This window comes from Photinus pyralis, unplaced genomic scaffold (assembly GCF_008802855.1).
Source record: "Photinus pyralis isolate 1611_PpyrPB1 unplaced genomic scaffold, Ppyr1.3 Ppyr1.4_LG4, whole genome shotgun sequence".
In the NCBI taxonomy this organism is placed as follows: Eukaryota; Metazoa; Arthropoda; class Insecta; order Coleoptera; family Lampyridae; genus Photinus; species Photinus pyralis.
Genome location: NW_022170511.1, coordinates 48,984,948 through 49,004,733, shown reverse-complemented (window position 1 = coordinate 49,004,733; position 19,786 = coordinate 48,984,948). Strand labels below are relative to the sequence as shown.

General features: G+C 41.4%; 1 protein-coding gene across 1 annotated transcript; it reads left to right on the top strand.

Moving 5' to 3' along the window:
- Window positions 1-18,217: 18,217 nt before the first annotated feature.
- LOC116168226 (deoxycytidylate deaminase) lies at window positions 18,218-19,515 on the top strand. Its single transcript, XM_031483933.1, has 3 exons — window positions 18,218-18,713; window positions 18,760-19,200; window positions 19,247-19,515. Exons 1-3 carry the CDS (start codon window positions 18,673-18,675, stop codon window positions 19,359-19,361), a joined length of 597 nt encoding a protein of 198 aa, XP_031339793.1. The 5' UTR covers window positions 18,218-18,672; the 3' UTR covers window positions 19,362-19,515.
- The last annotated feature ends 271 nt before the right edge of the window (window positions 19,516-19,786 follow it).

The following is a 19,786-nucleotide window of genomic DNA, read 5'->3' as shown; positions in this document are numbered from 1 at the left end:
GGTAACATGTACGCTAGAGTAACTATCAATTATTTAGTTTATCCAACATTACAACTTCCCTACAGTTTACTGCTCCCTCGTGCAATCAGTATCTTTATGTAAACGCCAAATCCCACGTCAATTTAATCATGTATGTATCTCCGAAGCTGTGGTAAGTATATAAGGTTATAGTATTCTGCCAAGTTAGTTCTCCACCGGGATTATCTGTTTCGCGCTTACCGTGCACCGTAGGTATAAATTCCGAAAACGTTCACCTTTTATATAAACCTCTTCTACGTTACGCCGCTAACCAACCAAACAACGTAATCAATAATACGAAAACCATTCCTTAGATCGCGGGCCGAATAAATATTTATCCGGCAGTGAGGTTTTCCGCAAATTTGGGAAACCTTTTGAAATTGTGAGATGACCTAAAACGAAAAGGGGTCAACACTTTACCCTCTGATCTTATAAAGTAGCCGGATACGTGTATGATGCATGAAAAAATCGATCGGGCAGAAATTTATGCTTCATATAAACAATTGGGAGAGTTTTGTTTCAATAGCAATAAAGACGATAAACTCTCCATTGCAAGGATGAAATTTATTAAAAAGAATAAACGCGTATGCTTTTCCGGGTCGTTACAATGATGAAATCATAGAACCGTTAGTTTCCAAATATGGGATTTTGTTGGAGAAACGGATTGATTATAAATACTGTTTTAATGTCAAATTTAGGTTAGCAAAGGCGGTTCATTTTCTCGTGGAATTGCAAATGAAGAACGTACATTAAGCAGCTTCATCTAAAATGTAAAATGTCATTTCAAGTCAATAGAAAGCTTCGTTTCTTTAATCCCTGCTAAAGGAAACCTATGCATTTTTAGTAGGCACTATGTCCATCTACCATTTATACCGTAGCTAAGACTGTTGAAATATCAAAAGCCGATTTCAAGTTTTCCATATTCCTATACAGCCAACAGAATTTAATTAAATTTATGTACTCGCTGCTACTCACCTACAGCTTTGTGCTTACCATAAATTAAGACCGCACTAGCTTTTCTGCTTTTTACCATAAAGGATAAATACAAGGATGAGAATTTATTCTTAATTGCATTTTTTGTTTGTCGCAAGTGATCAAATAACAGGGCGGAAAATGCGCATTTTTAGTCTTGGTTATTGATTTGCTCAGGGTAAAAACATGAGCCGTACACTTTACACCAGTCCAGCAATGCGAATAAGATTGAGGGTGGAGTGTGATAAACATGTTTCATTAACAGTCATATTTATATTTTTGTTGCAGATGAGTGAACACGTATCGCTTTGGGACAGACACCCCCGATTGATGTAAATTAAATTTTCTTTTACAAATAAAGTGGTACGACTGTCATTAAAATTACTATACCTATATGAAGGCAAATAGATCAACAAGTCGAAGACGGCGATTTAAATCACGAAGATACTGGAAACGTTGAGAGCAACGATGCAGGGAAAAACAATATGCAAACTAATTTTAGATAAATAGGTATCAGTAAAACTAATATAGGAAATTCTTCATCGGAGCGTGGAATTTGAATTGAATAATCTAATTGTATTCGCCCGTCTATTCCAGGGTTGTGATCTCGGTACATGCACGTTAGGAATTCGCGGAAGGAAAATGTGTTCGGCGGAGACATAGTACAACGCGAGGGGCAAACAACTTCCAAAAAAGTGTACACCATATTTAAAATATTTGATATTTTACGGTATTTGTAAGTAATTAACGTGTATTTGTAGGACTTAAAATATTTGAAAAGTAATCAAGCATTTAATAAGTAATCAGAACATTTTCAATAGAATCAAAATATTTCATAAATAATCATAGATAATTAAAATACTTGAAAGTAGTAATTTAAGTAATTGAGATCTACTTGAATATATTTGAAGTAATTAAGAAGTATATATTTGATAAACGTCACTTTTTGAATCATTCCTTTTCGCTATCCACTTCTCGTTTCACTGGAAAGGATGCCAACTTTCAATTCAAGTCGAGGACTATTATACCATATTGTACTATAATTGGTTAGGCATATCCATTGTGAACGAGTTCCAAGTATCACTTTGAACTGTCACACTCAGTGGGCCCTTTGGAAAATGCTAATAGCATTAGTATCTTCCTACTAAAAAAATCCTAAGTAGGTATAGTTTATCGAGTATTGTATGGTGGTTTCTACGCACCAAAATTAATAAGAAAAAGTGTTTTCCCGAGAAATTTTGGTGCAGTCGATTTTTGGTAAAAAAGGAAGGTTATACACTGCCTTTTTTTGAGCCCCGAAAAAAAAATTGTCTCAGATCGACCCGGAAAAAATTTTCTTATAGAATGTGGCCTGTAGAATCCATAATTTCAAACAGTTCCAAGATTGGGCTACTAGTTCAAAAGTTACAGCCCTTTGAATTTTCTTTCGAAATTGGTTTCTAAGTCTATAACTTTTGATTGAGAAGTCTGATCGAAAAAGTACGAATTGTTTTGGATTCTACGCACCAAAATTAATAAGAAAAAGTGTTTTCCCGAGAAATTTTGGTACAGTCGATTTTTGGTAAAAAAGGAAGGTTATACACTGCCTTTTTTTGAGCCCCGAAAAAAAAAGTGGAAGTAAAAGAAACAAATTTCAGCTGAGATTAAGGGAAAGGATTTTACCAGAGCCTACTACTGATTTTACCCATACCTTATGTGTTAAGTAAGAGTAACATGATTCAGAAAAAATTTGCTGTGGCTGGCACAGATACCATCCATACACCTGCGCGTTCTATCCAAAGATTTTTAAGCTCTTCCTTTTTTATCTAAGAATTTGTGTACCAAATTTGGTTCTAATCGGTTCAGCCGTAAATGAGAGTACAAACGGACCGACACTCTTAAATACTGTATTGTAAACGACTAAGGAGTTCACAATAAGTAACTTAAAACAACTGCTAATAAGGGAGATATTTCCCTGCGAAACTGATGCCCGCGCGGTTTTTGAGCTTGTTCACTAAGTATTTCAGTACGCAAGCCAACATGACGGGTTAACAACTTGACCTTACCTTAGTAATGAAAGTATTTGAAATTGTAATTGAAAGATTGAAAAAGGAATTAAAATATTGAAAAGATAATTAAAATATTCACAATGTAATCAAAGTACTGGAAATGTATTTAAAGGTAATGAAAAGACTCAAAACATACTCAAAACGTAATTAAAGTATTGAAAAGGTAATCAAGTAATTAAAAATTCCAGGTGTACACCATATTTAAGGAGTTATTTGCCCCTCGGTACAACGCTATAACCTAAAGATCCATCCTTTTTGCCAGCGCATGTAACGCTGCAAGATTCGAGAATGTTGTGATTTTAGTCTCAATTATTTTGGAGTCTCCGCGGCGGTATTCAAGCCACTTCTAGATTTTGCGTGAGCACCGAAAATGTTGGCTTTCGCAAAAAACCCAAAGTTACATTAAATTGAATTTGAACCTGAGAATCGGGTACCACCCTTTAGTTCAGTCGATGTGTACAAAAGGTCCGGTAGAAGATTTTATTTTGCTATACCGCTGGTTCAATTTTTGAATAACAGCATTTTTTACTTACACCAGGTGAGTTCGGGATTGCAATAGGCCTTTGCATACTCAAGGTGTCTAACGCCCCTTCATTGGTTTAACTGATCTGCACTTCCTACAGCAGAATTTAAAAAAAAAATAATTGATTCCTGGCTAGTTTTGAAATTTTGCCCTCTCTATTTTTTGAACATTGACTTCAAAATCGATCTTTTTCTAAATGCTCGCAAAATTAAACAGAAAGCTACTGTGAATATGAGAATATTGACGAAAAACTAATACTGAATAAGATTTAATTTACATCCCATTTTACAGGTTTTTCTATTTGCAGTTTTCCCCTATGATTTTTCAAAAACTATTCTATTCTATTCTATCAGGGGAGCCTTTACAGGCAGCACTTAGGCTCATCAACGGCCCATTGTGCTAACCCCCTCTCTAAACAACCAAAGCTTAGAGCCCGTTCCCTTCAATGAAGGATAAGACCCTATTTAGCCTTAGTTTCCTCACCTCCCTCGGTTCCAAGTAACTGTCACCGAGGAGTTTATGTCTGTCCCTGATCAGAGCGTCACAGTAACAGACTACATGCTCGGTAGTTTCCTCTACCTCACCACAAAACCTGCACGCAGGGTCTTCCACAAGCCCAATATTGTGCAGGTGATAGTTGACCATCCAGTGTCCCGTGAAGACACCGACGATCTTCCTAATCTGACTTCTGTTTAGGTTTAGAAGCTTAGAAGACTCAGATTTGCCAAGAGGCCCTGTTAAAAAGGTCTTGGACTGTCTGAGTCCAGCTGCCTGTTGCCACTGAGCCTGGAATTGACTGGTCGCCCAGTTCTTAATCCTGACCCTGACAACTGAGGGAGCAATTCCAAGGGTGGGCTCAGGCCCGACAAGGACCCCACTACTGCCTTCGCGAGCCAACTCGTCCGCCCTTTCGTTGCCCCCTATTCCAGAGTGCCCCGGCACCCATATCAAGCTTACCCTATTAGACTCACCTAATCTATCTAGGGTTCGCCTACAGTCAAGCATCGTATTCGAGCGGACCCTGTCAGCTGACAGAGCCTTTAACGCCGCCTGACTATCACTACATATGTATATATGCTGGTTACGATAACCTCTACGGAGGTTTTCTTGCGCACAGGTCGTGATGGCTAGCACCTCTGCCTGAAACACAGTACTGTGCTGGCCAAGGGAGAGGCTGATGCCTACTCTCGGCCGGTCACCGTGTATACCCATGCCCGTTCCCTTTTCCGTTAGGGACCCATCGGTAAACCACACGAGCCCCTCAGGTTTGAGGAACGGACGATCTGGGTTCAGCCACTGCTCCCTGTTCGGGAGAATGACTTTATACCTCTTCGGTTCAAGTAGGGTAGCTCGAATCACGTCCCTTCTTGCGAGGAAGGGGTCGGACCTAAGAGTTTCCTCCCAGATCCGCCCGTGTCCGAGACTGCCTCTATCCTTCCACTCACCCCAATCATTTAGTCTTATGGAAGCCCTCCGGGCCTCGGCCTCTACCGATAAGTGTAGAGGTTCAAGTCCCAGAAGAGCCTCCACAGCCAACGTTGGCGTGGTTTTCATGGCTCCAGTGATTCCCAAACAAGCGAGTCGCTGTACCTTACTCAGCTGCTTCTTGTATGTTACCCTGCGCGTTGCAGGCCACCATACAAGTGCGCCGTACAATATTATCGGCCTTATCACCGAAGTGTAAAGCCAATATATTAGTCGAGGATTTAATCCCCATGTGCAGCCGAAAGCTCTCCTGCATGCCCATAGACATGCAGTGGCCTTCTTGCTAATCCGCTCAATGTGCCCTTTCCAGGACAGACGGGAGTCTATAGTGACCCCCAAATATTTAACTGACCTGGTCAGACACAATTGGCGTCCTCGAAGGATGAGACCATCAAGGTCCACATTCCGTCTCCTCGTAAATGGAACAATTTCGGTCTTTTCCGGGTTGACAGAGAGACCGTGGCTACTGCACCATCTATCCACCTGTCCAAGAGCCCTCTGCATGAGCTCTTTTACGGTGCTCGGAAACTTCCCCACAATGACAATTGCGAGGTCGTCTGCGTATCCCTGTGTATACGCTCCATCCTCGTTTAGTGTACGAAGGAGCCCGTCTATCACCAGGCACCACAGTAGTGGAGACAGTACTCCACCCTGCGGACATCCTCTAGTGACCGATGAGCTCATCTCCGTAGTTCCGATCGAGGTTATGATGACCCTACCTCCAAGCATGGCCCGGATCCATCTTACGATTGACCCGTCAATGCCAAAGCTTTCAGCAGCCTCACTAATGGAATCGAACGTGGTGTTGTTAAACGCACCTTCGATGTCCAAAAAGGCTCCCAGAGCTACCCCTCCAGCAGACATTCCCCTCTCCAGTCTACACACGAGACTGTGAAGAGCCGTCTCCGTGGACATGCCAGCTCTGTAAGCGTGTTGAAACGGGTGTAGTGGTCTAAGGACCAGCGCCCCGTTTCTTATGTATGCATCCACCAGTTTTTCTACCGCTTTTAAAAGAAACGATGATAGACTGATGGGCCTATAATCCTTTGCTGTGTCGTACTTAGTACGACCCGGCTTAGGTAAATACACAACTCTGACCCTTCTCCAGCTTATGGGGATGTACCCCAAAGCCACAGAGGCCCTAAAGAGGTGCAACAAGTGCAGAAGTAATGGTTCCAGGCCCTTTTGCAAAAGAGCCGGAAATATCCCATCAGGTCCTGCGCTCTTAAATGGGCTAAACGTATTGATAGCCCATCTCAGGGATCCCTCGGTAACAACCCCGGCAGCTACTCTCCAGTCGGTCGGCCTTGCACCGACCCGGGTAGCACCTTCTGGCGGTTCCGAAGTTACATAGTCTCCAGAGCCTGGAAAGTGTGTTTCCAGGAGACATGTGAGGGCCTCACCCGCGTTAGTTGTAAATCTGCCGCATGGAAGCCTCAGCGTCCCCACTTTTTGCCCTGGATCTTTCAAAAGGATCTTACGAAGTTTTTGAACTTCGGGAAGCCCTTCCATGTTGCCACAGAAAGTCCTCCACGATCCCCGTTTAGACCGTCGAATGTGGTCTTTATACCTGCGCTGTGCGAGTTTGTGATCCTCCCAGTCCGCAGGTAACTTAGTACGCATGGCCCTGTTAAAGAGCCTTCGAACCTCTTTACGAACTTTTTCAAGGTCCGAGTTCCACCAAGGTGTTCGCTTCATTCCCCGAACAGTTCGCAGCTTGCAGCTGTCTTCAAACGACGCCGTTATAGCGTCGCTTATCATTGCCGCCGCCTCTTCCACCTGCCCTGCTTTCCGGCAGAGCAAAGGTGGTTTATCCAACCGTTCTGTCAGTTTTTCAACATAGCAGTCCCAGTTGGTGGTTCGGGGATTCCGAAACCTACAGGGCCCACCATTGAATGACAGGTTTAGTTGGAAAAGAATGTGCCTGTGATCCGAAAGAGACGGTTCATCAGACACTCTCCAGTTTGAGATCATGTGAGCTATAGAGAAAGAGCCCAACGTTAGATCAATGACCTCCTGCCTCCGCGACGTAACGAAGGTGGGGGTTGCTCCCTGATTTAAAACATTCAAATCAGTTGTCTGCAAGTACTCCAGAACGTGTTCGCCCCTCGAGTTCGTGTCCGTGCTGCCCCACACAACGTGATGTGCATTTGCATCACAGCCAACCACAAGAGGGAGCCTTTCACTCCGACAGTGCTCTATCAACTCAGCTAGCTCCCTGGGAGGTGGAGCTTCTTCCGAGTCATATGGTAGATACGCTGAGCAGACTACTACTTGCCTGCTCCGTCCCTTTCCATCTTTCAGCTGAAGTCTTAGAGCCACAAGATCCCTAAAACAGAAATCAGCCATTAAATAAGACTCGATGCGTCTGTCGACATATATGCAAGTCCTGGTACTCAGTTGACTGTCCCTCTTATAATAAAGTGAGCCCTCAACCTGACTTAAGCCTCTTACTCGTCCCTTGTAAACCCAAGGTTCTTGTATGAGGCAAACGCCTGTCTGCCTTACAGAAAGTTGGCGGCCTATTAAGCAGGTCGCCCCCTTACTGTGTTGCAAATTGCTCTGTAAGAAGGTTACCTTGTCCATCACCGATGTACTTAGGCTCCCCCCTCCTCTAAAGATGCCGACGGCTCTGACCCCATCTCGGAGCCAAGGACCGCCACACGAGCCAACAGCTCGTCGACCTGCGAGGGCGCCAGTTCTAATTCCAACGCCTCGAGGTCTCCACCTAAGGGTTGGACCCCCTCCATTGCAGCGGAACTGGGTCCCGCTGCTCCGGCGGAGCCCTCTCCCTTTGCTTGCGCAGCCGGAGCACTCGCCTTCGTCACGAAAGTGACGTGGGAGACCCCCTCGTGCGCCTTAAGGTTCTGCCGCTGGAGTGCCCTGTAGGATGCCTCATCCACACCAAATGCGAGAAGCACCCTACCAGGCTCCTCCCTGCGGAAGAACGTCCTCCATAAGTTCGTCCTGAGCCCAGGATTTTGCCTATGGAGGCGCTTTAAAATGATGGCCGTGTCATCCGGGAGCCCGTGCAACACTGCCATCACCTTTACCACCTTTGGGACGTGCCTCTGTACTTTCAGAGACGCACCTTCCCAAGGCTTGATTAGAGAGACGGTCCTCTCCAGCCAGTCCAGAGTCCACTGGTCCTCGCACTCAGCCACAACGACCCCATGCGAGTTCCAGCGGAACCCGGCCAGCCTCGGAAAAGGCCCGACCTCCAAGTCGTCTACAGCCACATTTAGTGCAGCCATAATGCACCTCGACTGAGCCTCAGTGAGGTCCACCTCCGGGTACGACACCGGTAGGATAGCCACCTTGAGGCCCGCCGCAGCGACTTGCCCATAGGTCCGCGGTGCACCCGTGGGTGCCCCAGGACCTTTGGACTTCTTTTGAGGTTGCACCGAGCCAGACCCTGGAGTGCTACCCTCCGATCTGAGACGCTTGGTCCCAGACGTCGGTTCGCCTTCCTGAGCCACCGACCCAGCCGCAACCTTCGATTTTAGCACCTGACCCGGGGTTTTACCCTCGAGCCGCCGCTTCCTGGCCAACGCCTTTTGCGCCCCCGTCCTGTTCTTCTTACGGGACGGAGCTGGTCCAGGTCCTTGGGTGGAGCCCTGCTTTGGGGCTGTCCCCTCTTTCGAGGAGCCTACCCCTACACAGGACCCCTGTTGTGGCCCTGGTTCATTGGTCCCCCCTGACGAGGAGCCCTGTAAAGGAAAATTATGTTTTTGTTTTGTATCCATATTGTTCCCACGAGTAATGCGGAAGAGCGGTATCACCTGCGCAGAGCCGCTTGCGCAGGGCTTGGCTACAATACCACTCGGAGGTCGCCCGGTATCCGAGGGGCACCGTTATCGACACTGCACCCCAGTGTCACGCAGTCCTCAGCACGGTAGCTAACACCTTGACTTGGGAGGTTGGTCCGCGGTAGCGACCTTCGTTGCTGCCAGTCTGGGTTTCAGCCCCGACGAGCAACTTATAATCGCTACTACCCACACAGAGACACTTGTCACCTTACGATCATTCAGGGCTTGCGTGGGCGTTCCCCTATCCGCCACCTGGGGACGCGCCCGATGGGTGCCTAACCAATCAAAAACTCTTTTAATCCATTTTTGAAGCCACGGTCCCTAATCTTAATTTAAATGTAAATGAGACGGTAAAATATTCCTACACAATACACCTTACACATATTTTGTAACTCATTGCCTTGGAGCTTCCTTTATTGAAATGGTATAACTTAAATTAAGAAAATATTACTCTTGCTCTTGTCGTTGTTATTATTTTGCGAAAAATGCTAATATATAAAGTGGAAAATTCCAGTCATCAAGCTAAAATTGTCTATATTATTGAACTACGCGCATTTACGTAAATTGGACACGGTTGTACCCTTTCGAGGTAGAGTTACTTTCACAGGATTCCCTAATTCATTAAAACGTTTCTTTTTAGGTTAAACCATACGTTATAATAATTCAATTACCTATCTCTGTTTTACCTATATCGCAATCCGAAACCCATTTATTAATGGGGTACGTAAGTTTGAATTAATTGGATTTTAGTCTGATATTGCTATTGCAGTTTTTGGATGTATCTTTCGTGTAACGAGCATTAACACTCATATCGGAGAAGTACCGCTTCCCCTGCACAGACGAATACCAGAATTTTATTTTTTAAAGAAAGAAGAAATTGAACAAGAGAGTAAGTAATCAGATGAACGGAATAATCGATTGGAAATAAATAATTGGTAGTTTCTAATTAAGCAGATCTCATTGTACGAAAGCAATATTCCGCTAAGCTGTTTTAACAAAAAAAAAACGTAATTTGAATCGGAAAATAAGGGATATATGAAAAACAAAAGACAAAAAAAAGCCTATTAGTTTGGTGGAGTAGATAAACATGGAATAATCTTTATAGGCGATAATTCAACAAAAAAAGGTTAATAAGTGAGTAAACCTCCCCAATGAATTATTCAGATTGTGGCTTTAAATAGAACGTTCAAATTGAAAAATCAATATCGAGTATACGTAAATTGCAAAAGCATTGGCTAGGTCATATTTATGAAACCCGAAATACAGACACCTATACACGCAATTTACCTCGAAATATGCGAGAGGGATGTAAAAGAGAAGCCAATCGCCTTGTCTTTTGACCCAGTTATCAACAGGTCACGTCGATGACTCTCAACCTTTTAACATAAAACCATAATTCCTCCCCATGTACGCAATATTCTGAGAGGTAGTGACGATGTTAACGTGTTTACGCTAAGTTAAAGCTGATTAAGGGCTTCGCTGACCTAAATCGTTTTTAACGTAATTCTATTAAGAAATTGCTTTCAAATGAAATGAAGCGTGCAATTCGGCTTGGAAAATTCTCATCTCCTTTTCATTTTTCCCGCTAATTCCTAATCACAATAGATCATCCCGCACCTTTAGAGGTGTGGCTTAACCATCGATTGTATCACAAACATCGTTGAACCAAACCAAACAAAGCGCAATGCAACATCAATAAATTTTATCCTTAACTGCTACCTGGCTGGTCCTATTCAAACATTCGCAAATCAAAGGATTTCACATTTAATTAGTCTTCGGTGATGAATTGGGAGGTGTGATACAAAAAAAGGAAATTGGAATCAAAGCCATTTTCCAATACTTGCCAAGTTTTCCGTATAAGTCGACTATTCAATATAACCTCCTAAATAAGATTCTCCACGTGCAGCTTGTTATTTATTAATAAAGGTACATTCGCATCGCATTCGCTTTTTACTCTTTTATATGGGTCGATAATCTAACGAAAAGTAGGTAGTCAACGCGTTTTATTATGCAAGATGTTAGTCACGTTGTTAAGGAAACAAACCGAAATGGGACTTTTGTCGATAAATATAAGATTAGGGGGTGGTCAATGATGTTGGGGACTTCCATTCGCAACGAATCTGAGATTTTAAAGATTAACTTTTACCCCGCTAATACTTAGAGAGGTTGAAAAAATTAGATCAAGAAGCAAAAGGATCTAATTATTACCCGATAGGGAAACCTGCAAAACCTCTATTATGTCAAGAAGATACTAAAATGCTGTTTTTGGAGTGACTTGAGTAGGGTGTTTACGCAAATGGATTCATTCATACCGTACGAGGGTGATTGGCACCCAGAATTCATCGGTATACCACTCGAAACCGGCTTGATTTTAAATTTACCGCATTTTTAATTTACTTTTCTGAAAACCACCTGCCAAGATAGTTTTTGGCAAGAGGTAACTGATTGAAGCACTGAAAAATGAAGGACATTGTTCTGGATGCTACAGCCCCTTCCAACATGTACGATGTGATGACCAACAGGAATTTTCCATATTTTTTGACGTACGGATACCGTCAAAATCGACGTACCTACTTTATTAAAGCTTAAAATCGTAACTTAATTGTCTCTCAGTTTGTCAGCGCGATAGCTCTTGAACGAAAATTCCAGAAACCCGAAATATATTCATTAATTTGTCTGACCTTTCGAAACTCTCGCTGTATCGGTTTACTGATTTATTAGACTCGTCAAATTTACTTCAATTCTGAGTTCTTAAGAGTACATGCACAATTATGGATATCACATTGCTTTTAGGTTACGTAGACTTTTCCCATTTTCGTTACAAACTTCATTCATCTAAGTAAATATTTCTATGAACTAGTACGAAAAGTACACGAAGGGAGTTTGTACTGCGACCTAATTTCAAACATTCCTATAACTTATTAACCGGTTTGGTTATGAACGTCGTGTTCCAATATTGATTTTGGGACTTTCCAGCTAATGCTATTAAGCCAGTCTGCATTGGCAATTACGAACGAGTGCACGTGAGGAGAAATTAGGAGAGCCGAGGCGAGCAATTACAAGGAACGAAAAGAACGCCGTATCGAAGAGAAAATGGTATACAACCCGAATCTCAGTAAAGTGACAGTAATTGTTCACTAGTTCACGGTTGTTCTAAATCGCAATAATGCTCATCTGTTGCTGTTATACAATGTTCGTTCTTCAAAGGTGTAAGTATTAAAAAATCGCCTGAAAACTGTCTCTCGGCAACTATGTCCAACTTGTGACTTGTGAGGTGTGCCTCGTACTGCAAAAGTTAATAGTAAAGTAATTTTGTGCGCGTGTAAAAGAAGCTCCAAATTCCACGAGCCGGGTATATTAACTTCGCTATTTGGAATCGATAGCAATGTTGGCGAAAACGAAATTAGTAAGACCACAACATGCTAGAAAATTCCTTGTTATAGGGCATTTTCCATATAATTCTCATCTGTCCCTCCACATGTAGCTATGTGCTACCGCATTATGTAAATAAAATACCATTCCAAGCGCTTAGTGACGTTAAATTCATAATGGATTGGTGGAAAACAATTGTATGATGGGGAATCGGGGAATAGTGATCACCGAGGTGATCACGTACCTCTTTGAGTCAGCAGTGGTTTAAATGTAAATATCTTACAATACGAGGGATTCATACTTTCTGATTACTTCCTACGAAAGTAAGCCAATGATACTTAATTCAAAATAGTAGAACTTTATAGAGGAGGTGAGAATCAGCAGAGATACGCCTGGAATCAATGATTTCAGTATGGTACAATTCAGTAGTTTCTTAAAGCTGTACAATAGAGAATGAAACCTCGCACTCCGGAAGGAGTACTGCTGAAGTTTTCTTAACATTTTCTACACTTACCTCTTCTTTGCTGGGCAATGAACTTCCTATTTATATCGTCTGCTATCAGCCAAAGCAATTCAATGGTACACGCCGAAACTCCGTTATTCTTTTGAAACTTTCTCTTTCGAACTGGAATTTTTAATTGACCGAACCGTGACTAACTGAGCGGGAAAAGTCCGCTCGTACTTTTATTTTTAAATAATTCTAAATACTTATTTTCAAATTTATATATTTACAAATACAGAACCAAGTCAGGTTTACCATGTTTACCATGTAAATGGCGGTCAATTCTTTATTGAATAATTGTGTTTTATTGTTTCAGTTGTGGTCTTAAAGCGCTACATAAATAATTCGTTGGTTACAAAAATAATTACGTGCACGTGGATTATATAAAAATGATACTCTCGGTATCTTTGTTTTTAAACGTTATCGTTATCGTTTAAATAAATTCAGTTTTGGGTTACAATGAAATATTTCACATTTGAACTACATGCACATAAACAATAAAATAAAAAAAAGATATATAAGTATATCTGCTGATAACATTCATTCATTCATTTTAATTGCTTAGTTTCCGATAATCTCTACCATAACCTTACCCCCTACATGCGTCGAGCAACTTTAATAATTAGTGCAATTAATTACATGTTATATCTTTTATGCAGTAAGGTCAAGACCTACGCCGAGACTGTTAATACTCAAAATGGAATTATGATGTTCATGTACTTAATTTTCGCGCAAAATCAACGATTAGATAGAGGAGGCCATTAAGGGACTCAATCACTAAAACAATGTTATGATTCACAACTTATCATTATCGGTACAATAAAAACGCCCAAGATTACAAATACTACAATATTTATAAACGAACAATAGAATAGGTTGCCTTATTACATATACAAAATAATGATTACAATTATTATTTACCTTACTATGTAATTTATGCACAATCCATAATCCGAGCCATAATCATAACAAGTACACTGTTCAAAAATTAAAAAAATTGAGATTAAAGCACAAGTTTGACCAATTCCAACGAAAGAGGTTCTGTAGCACCTCAAGTTGCGGGTGCACCACGGACCTATGGGCAAGTCGCTGCAGCGATGCTCAGAGTGACCATTGTTCCGGTGTCGCATCGGAAGGTGAACATAACTGAGTCTTAGTCGAGGTGCGTTATGGATGCTTTGAATGCAGCTGTTGGTGAGATCGAGGGGGGGGGTCCTCAGCTGGCAGGGTTCTGCTGGAATCCGCAGGGTGCCATTGTAGCCGAATGCGAGGACCAGTGGACCATGGAACCCCTCTTATTGAACCCTGGGATGGTGCGTCTCTGAAAGTGCAGGGTGACCAAGGTGATGGCTGTGTTATACGACTTTTCGGATGACACGGTCACCATCTTGAAGCGCCTCCAAAGACGAAATCCCGGTAGGGTCTGGTCACATTTGGTGTCGATAAGACATCCCTATCGGGCACTCCAGCACGAGAACTTTTAAGAGCAGGCGGGGGTCTCGCACGTCACTTTTGTGACGAAAGCGAGTGCTCCGGCTGCACCAAGTAAGGTGGAGAGCTCCACCGGAGCAGCAGGACCCAGTTCCGTTTCGACAGAGGGGGCTCAATCCCTCGTTATCGACCTCCAAGGAGCGTCGCGATTACTACCGGCGGGCGTCCTCAGAGGTCGAGAAAGATGTCGATGAGCTCGTGTGGCGGTTCTTGGTTCCGACCAGAACCCTCGGAGAAGGGGGAATATAGTACATCGGTGATGGACGAGGTAACCTTACAAAACCGGCTATGTGTCTCAGTGGTAGAGCTTGGGCTACATAACCGGAAGGTCCGATTTTCGAACCTGGGCTGAGGTAAAAATTTTTCATCTCTGGGCTGCATTAGTAACAGCGTGAGATGAGGACAGCTGCTGTAAATCTTTCGAAGGGAACGCCGTGTTCGTAAGGAGATTCGCAGACGCATTAATAGGGCCATGCGAACTAAGCTGCCTGAGGACTGGGAAGATCTCAAGATCATAAGGACCAAATTCGAAGGTCTAAGCAAGGATCATGGAGGACCTTCTGTGGTATCATAGAGGATCTTCCTGAAGTTCGAAAACTGTATCCGATGTAAGATCCTTTGGAAATACCCGGTGCAAAAAGTGGGGAAACAGGATTTATAAATAAATCCGAGACTAAATCTATATGCTTTTAAAATTACTTACAGTGGTGTGCGTCTACAGAACTAATAGGGTCCGTCACTTTTTTTATGGAAAACACCTCGGATAATACTTGTCGTGAGGTACTATTAAAAAGAACTTTTTTTTTAATACTTATCACAACATAAAAAACATTACCTAACTAAGTTCATTATAAAATTAATTAAAACTATTTTCCTTAATTTGAATGTTCTCTTAATGTTGATTATGTAATAGTTTTTTTTATGCTACTGTATGTATTGTAAAGGTACTCTTTAATAATATCATTGTTTAAATGAAGTATTTAAGCAACGATAATATAAATGATCTCGAGTGAAAACTAATAACCAAAAAAAAATATGCCCCCCTTGACCATGGAGAAGTACGCCACTGGTCACAAATTGAAAGCACGTAGGTTGGTAGCAATTTTTTTAAAATTCTACCGTACCATAAAAGGCTTCTTTTAAAAAACGTATAAGTAATTAATATACTGAAATTTATTCTGCGTAAAAGATCTTAGCCCAATTTCACTTCAATCTTAGGGGCTTTCCTCATTTTGAAAAAGACCTCAAAATTCACAGGAGATCTGGGTACTCATATTCAGTTAAAGATAAGGCAAAAGGCGTAAGAAAATACCGAGAAAAAGACGATCTTTTTATGTTCTTAAACTTTTGTTAAAAACAAATGTTTGTATTTTCAACGGTTAATGAAATATGGTCAAAAAGGTGAACATCGGCCGCCATTTTCCAGCATGCACGAATGGTGACTTTTGATATGTTGTTACTGGCTCCTAGTACTACACATACGCAAAGTTTCCTCTTTTCGGGAATTATTTTCAGGTAGGTAGATGGGTATTTTTCTAATATGACTGGCCTATGATGGACGGCAGCGGTTTATGGAACGATTGAGGGATTTCTCGGATTGCGACGAAGATTTCTTGGATTGCAGTACGGATTTCGGCCAGTTCTGAAAGATTGCGGAACGAATTCTGCATCGATTTCGAAGATTGTGAACTAATTTGTGACAAGATTGCGAGAAGCAATCCATCCTCGGTATCCATCGGATCAGTTAATCAAATTCTGAAGTGTCCCCAACAAACACATTCATAGGTACCGGGGATAACAAAAATGTGCACTTGTTTCAAAAAGATCATACTCAATTTCCGCAGAAAATGTGTTTGAGAAGGAATTCTTGGGAATGAACGTATTGGGCCGCAAATTTATTCCTCTCTTCCTTCGTTCCTTTCGTAAAAGGCGCGTCTTTAACCTAACACAATCTCATGATAAAAACAACTATAAAAACACAATGTGGTCTTTTATATGTACAAATTTCCTTTAATTACAATGTAGAGTAAAAAAATAGCTAATATTAAATTGAGTTATGTGAGAGACCTTCTGATTACACAATCTTTGTAGAATCTGCGAGACGAAGACAACTTTTAATTATTTTCAGAACCATGAGACTGCGACACATGAAGCTTAATCGACGGTTGCCTATTGATGACGGTCTCCCGCCTTGACTCCGCTTCGAGTTCCTCTTTTTTCTTGCTTTAGGTACATTTTAAAACGGTCGAAGACCTAAGACACAGAATACCACACGAATGTAAACAAATTATTTACAAGAGACTTAAAATCTCTAAACTAAGATAAACCTCGAGGTTAACCTTCCATTAATAAAACCTCCCCCTAGCTATTTTCGTTTTTTTTTAAATTAAAATTACAAAATACAATCGGTGAAATTATTTATTTATTTATTGTCCCTCTCTTGCTCTAGACCCACAACAGGCTTTTCCCAATTACAGAGGGACCCGCATAATACTTTTTAGAGGTACCTCTGCAGAAGGGAAATTATACTGTTATAGTTCAAGAGCGATAAAAAAGGTGCCCCCGTGATTAAAGTGAAATCAATAAAATGTACGATAGTTTAATGGATCATAGAGCATAAGGTCGCCACCTACAATTTGTCTATGGCTCTATTAATCATGTGTAATAAAGAATCAATCAATCAACCTCTCATTTTTTAGAAAACCGAATACTGTAACATAAATTAGGTACGTGATTTATTTATTATCATTATTAATTATTAAGTACACAAATTTATCACATACGAGAGCGAACTTCACTAATAATCACTTCGGCATCGATATTGAAAGTGCAATTAAACACGATTTAATTTGATTATATCGCAAACCTGCATTTCTCGGAAAGAACCCCGCTACATCCGTCTTCGTTCTTTATCGACGGTGACTAATCTTTTATCGACTCGATGATAGACTGCTGGCGCCCCGATGTCTGGGATACTCGCTACAATACTTTGTCGAGTGGTATAAAAGTAGTTTATTGGCAAACGCTCTGGACACCTTTTGGATAGGAATGTGGAGAGATAGGCGCTAAAATGCTTTATAAAGACCTCAAAAAGTTCTTCAAAAGGCCTTTCGATACTTTTCAAAAATCTCTTAAATGCTTGCCAGGTGTTTTCGGAGCAATCGAATATTTTTCACCTCGTTTTTCACGACCTTCTAGGAACTAACCCTAGCTTTAAAGCGTAAGTAGGTACTTTTCAAAGTCCCTTCCAGAGCTTTCTACACTTTCTTAAAGACTTTTCTAGAGCCTTCTAACCCTGTAAAAGACATAATACACTAAATTTTTGGATTATCCATGAGAATAAGCGAGGTGAAAACGTGTGCCGTGCATTTAACAGGCACGCAAGGTGGTTTTATGCACCAGTGGCTATCGTCAATGACATAATTACAGCGCACTTGACAATCTCATCCACATTTGGTCAATTCTTAGTTTGAACAACAAAAAAAACCTCAAGCATGACCAGATTATTATTATTATAATTAGGAAATGCATTAGCATAATAAAAAACGTACATACAGCATAACTACGTATGTAATTATTGTTACATAAATCGATTACGGCGAAATGAAAACGTATTACCCACCGGTAATGCGCTTGCAGTATTTCTTTTTAATTCAGGTAAATTACTATTTGGTATGGTTTTCGCGGGTTTTTTTTGGGAGCGATCTCCTCGCCCGCGCAATTTTGATAACAAACCGTGTACCTACTCAACAATAATTATTAGTCCAACGTAGCACAAACGCGCTCAGGTATCATAATTGAAGGTATGTATCGGCACGCCCACCTTCCATAAACATTAACAAATTTAAAAATTGTTGTGACTACCTACATGTTCGACAAAGATATAAATTTAAAGGGTCGTTTAATGTTTACGACTACGAGACAGGCAGCAAGGTTGTATCGAACGTTGTGCGTTTTAAACAGCCCCCGCGAACAAAATTTATAGTAAAGGGAGCAAAAGGGCTTACCAATTGTAAAACTGTGTTGACGACTTCCTTATTAGACACCTGGCCAACTTCGATAAGTCCTATCAGAACGGCAAATTTTAAGTTATCATTCAATGCCATTCTAACCACCTCTTCGGGGTGCTTAATGTCACTAAGAGGTGGAGCACTTAGGTCCGCCATCACGAATATATTAAGGGCAATTGTTAATACACAAATATTTTGATTGTACACAAACACTTTACACAAAACACGGAAAATTTCGCATCACATGATAGAAGCACGAAACACCACCTGCCATGTTGAAACGAAAGTGACAGACCGGTTATCTCTTCTTCCTTCCTTATCGTATAGGTATTTTCGTTTTCTTCCCAGCGAACCAGGTGAATTTTCCTAGAATTGTCAAAAACATATGAGCGTACAACATAACCTTAAACGTTCACAAAATTTGCTACCAATTTAGGACATAATGGGCGAAATCTCTAACGGCACACCGGAAATTAGCCACAGGTAATTTCAACCTAAAATTCTATTTCATTTACCTCGCACTTTTTAGCTCGGCAAACAGCAAGCGTCTCGATTACATTTCGTGGCACGAATACTTCATGGCCACGGCGTTCTTAGCCGCAAAACGTAGCAAAGACCCCGTGACTCAAGTCGGCGCCTGCATAGTCAGTGACGAAAACAAAATCGTCGGTATAGGCTACAACGGCATGCCGATCGGCTGTCACGACGACCACTTCCCCTGGGGCAAAGAAGGACACGAAACCAAGCACCTCTACGTGTGCCACGCCGAAATGAACGCGATCGTCAACAAAAACTGCACCACGCTAAACAAATGCCGAATGTACGTTGCCCTATTCCCCTGCAATGAGTGCGCTAAATTTATTATACAATCAGGTATACGCGAAGTAATTTACATGTCCGATAAGTACGCGCAGAAATGCTCTACAATTGCATCGAAAAAGATGTTTGATGCGGCCGGTGTTGAGTATTGGTAAGCCTCGAACCTCTCGGTAGCGATTTACTTGTGTGTTTTTCAGGCAGTACACACCAATGAATAGGAGGCTGGTAATTGATTTTAGTGAAATTGACTGGAACAGTATGCAGCAAGTTCCTACATCTCCCTTAAAAGATCTGAAGTTGCAGGAGTCTTGACTGCTTTCATTTTAGGTTTATGTACGAATTTTGATTGTCGGTTTTTCATTTTAACTAATTGTACAATATCTGGAATCTCAAACATACCAAATGTGTTCTTGTGCATTAATTTGTTTTAATAATTTCATTTTAAATTAGAAAGCATGTATCAATAGCCAGTTTCTTGTAGTTAAGGACCCAGAGGAACACAAGTCAATTTTTGTGAATTTTAAGATTATGAGTCATTTTCTTAATTGACAAACCATTTTCTTATTGCTCTGGCATCCGATTTTGAACACGGGCAATCCAAAGCAATTGCTTATTCTATGTGGCACTTATAATCATAAAATATGAATCATTCTTGACTGAGGAAATGTACACTGGTTACTCCCACCTGCTTTGCCTATTTATTATTTTAAACTCGGAGGTCACTATATCGTGACCTT

Coding starts and splice junctions, on each gene's coding strand:
- LOC116168226 (XM_031483933.1), top strand. CDS start 18,673: ATGGGCGAAATCTCTAACGGCACACCGGAAATTAGCCACAG. Junction 18,714..18,759: donor ACACCGGAAATTAGCCACAG/GTAATTTCAACC, acceptor CGCACTTTTTAG/CTCGGCAAACAGCAAGCGTC. Junction 19,201..19,246: donor GCGGCCGGTGTTGAGTATTG/GTAAGCCTCGAA, acceptor TGTGTTTTTCAG/GCAGTACACACCAATGAATA.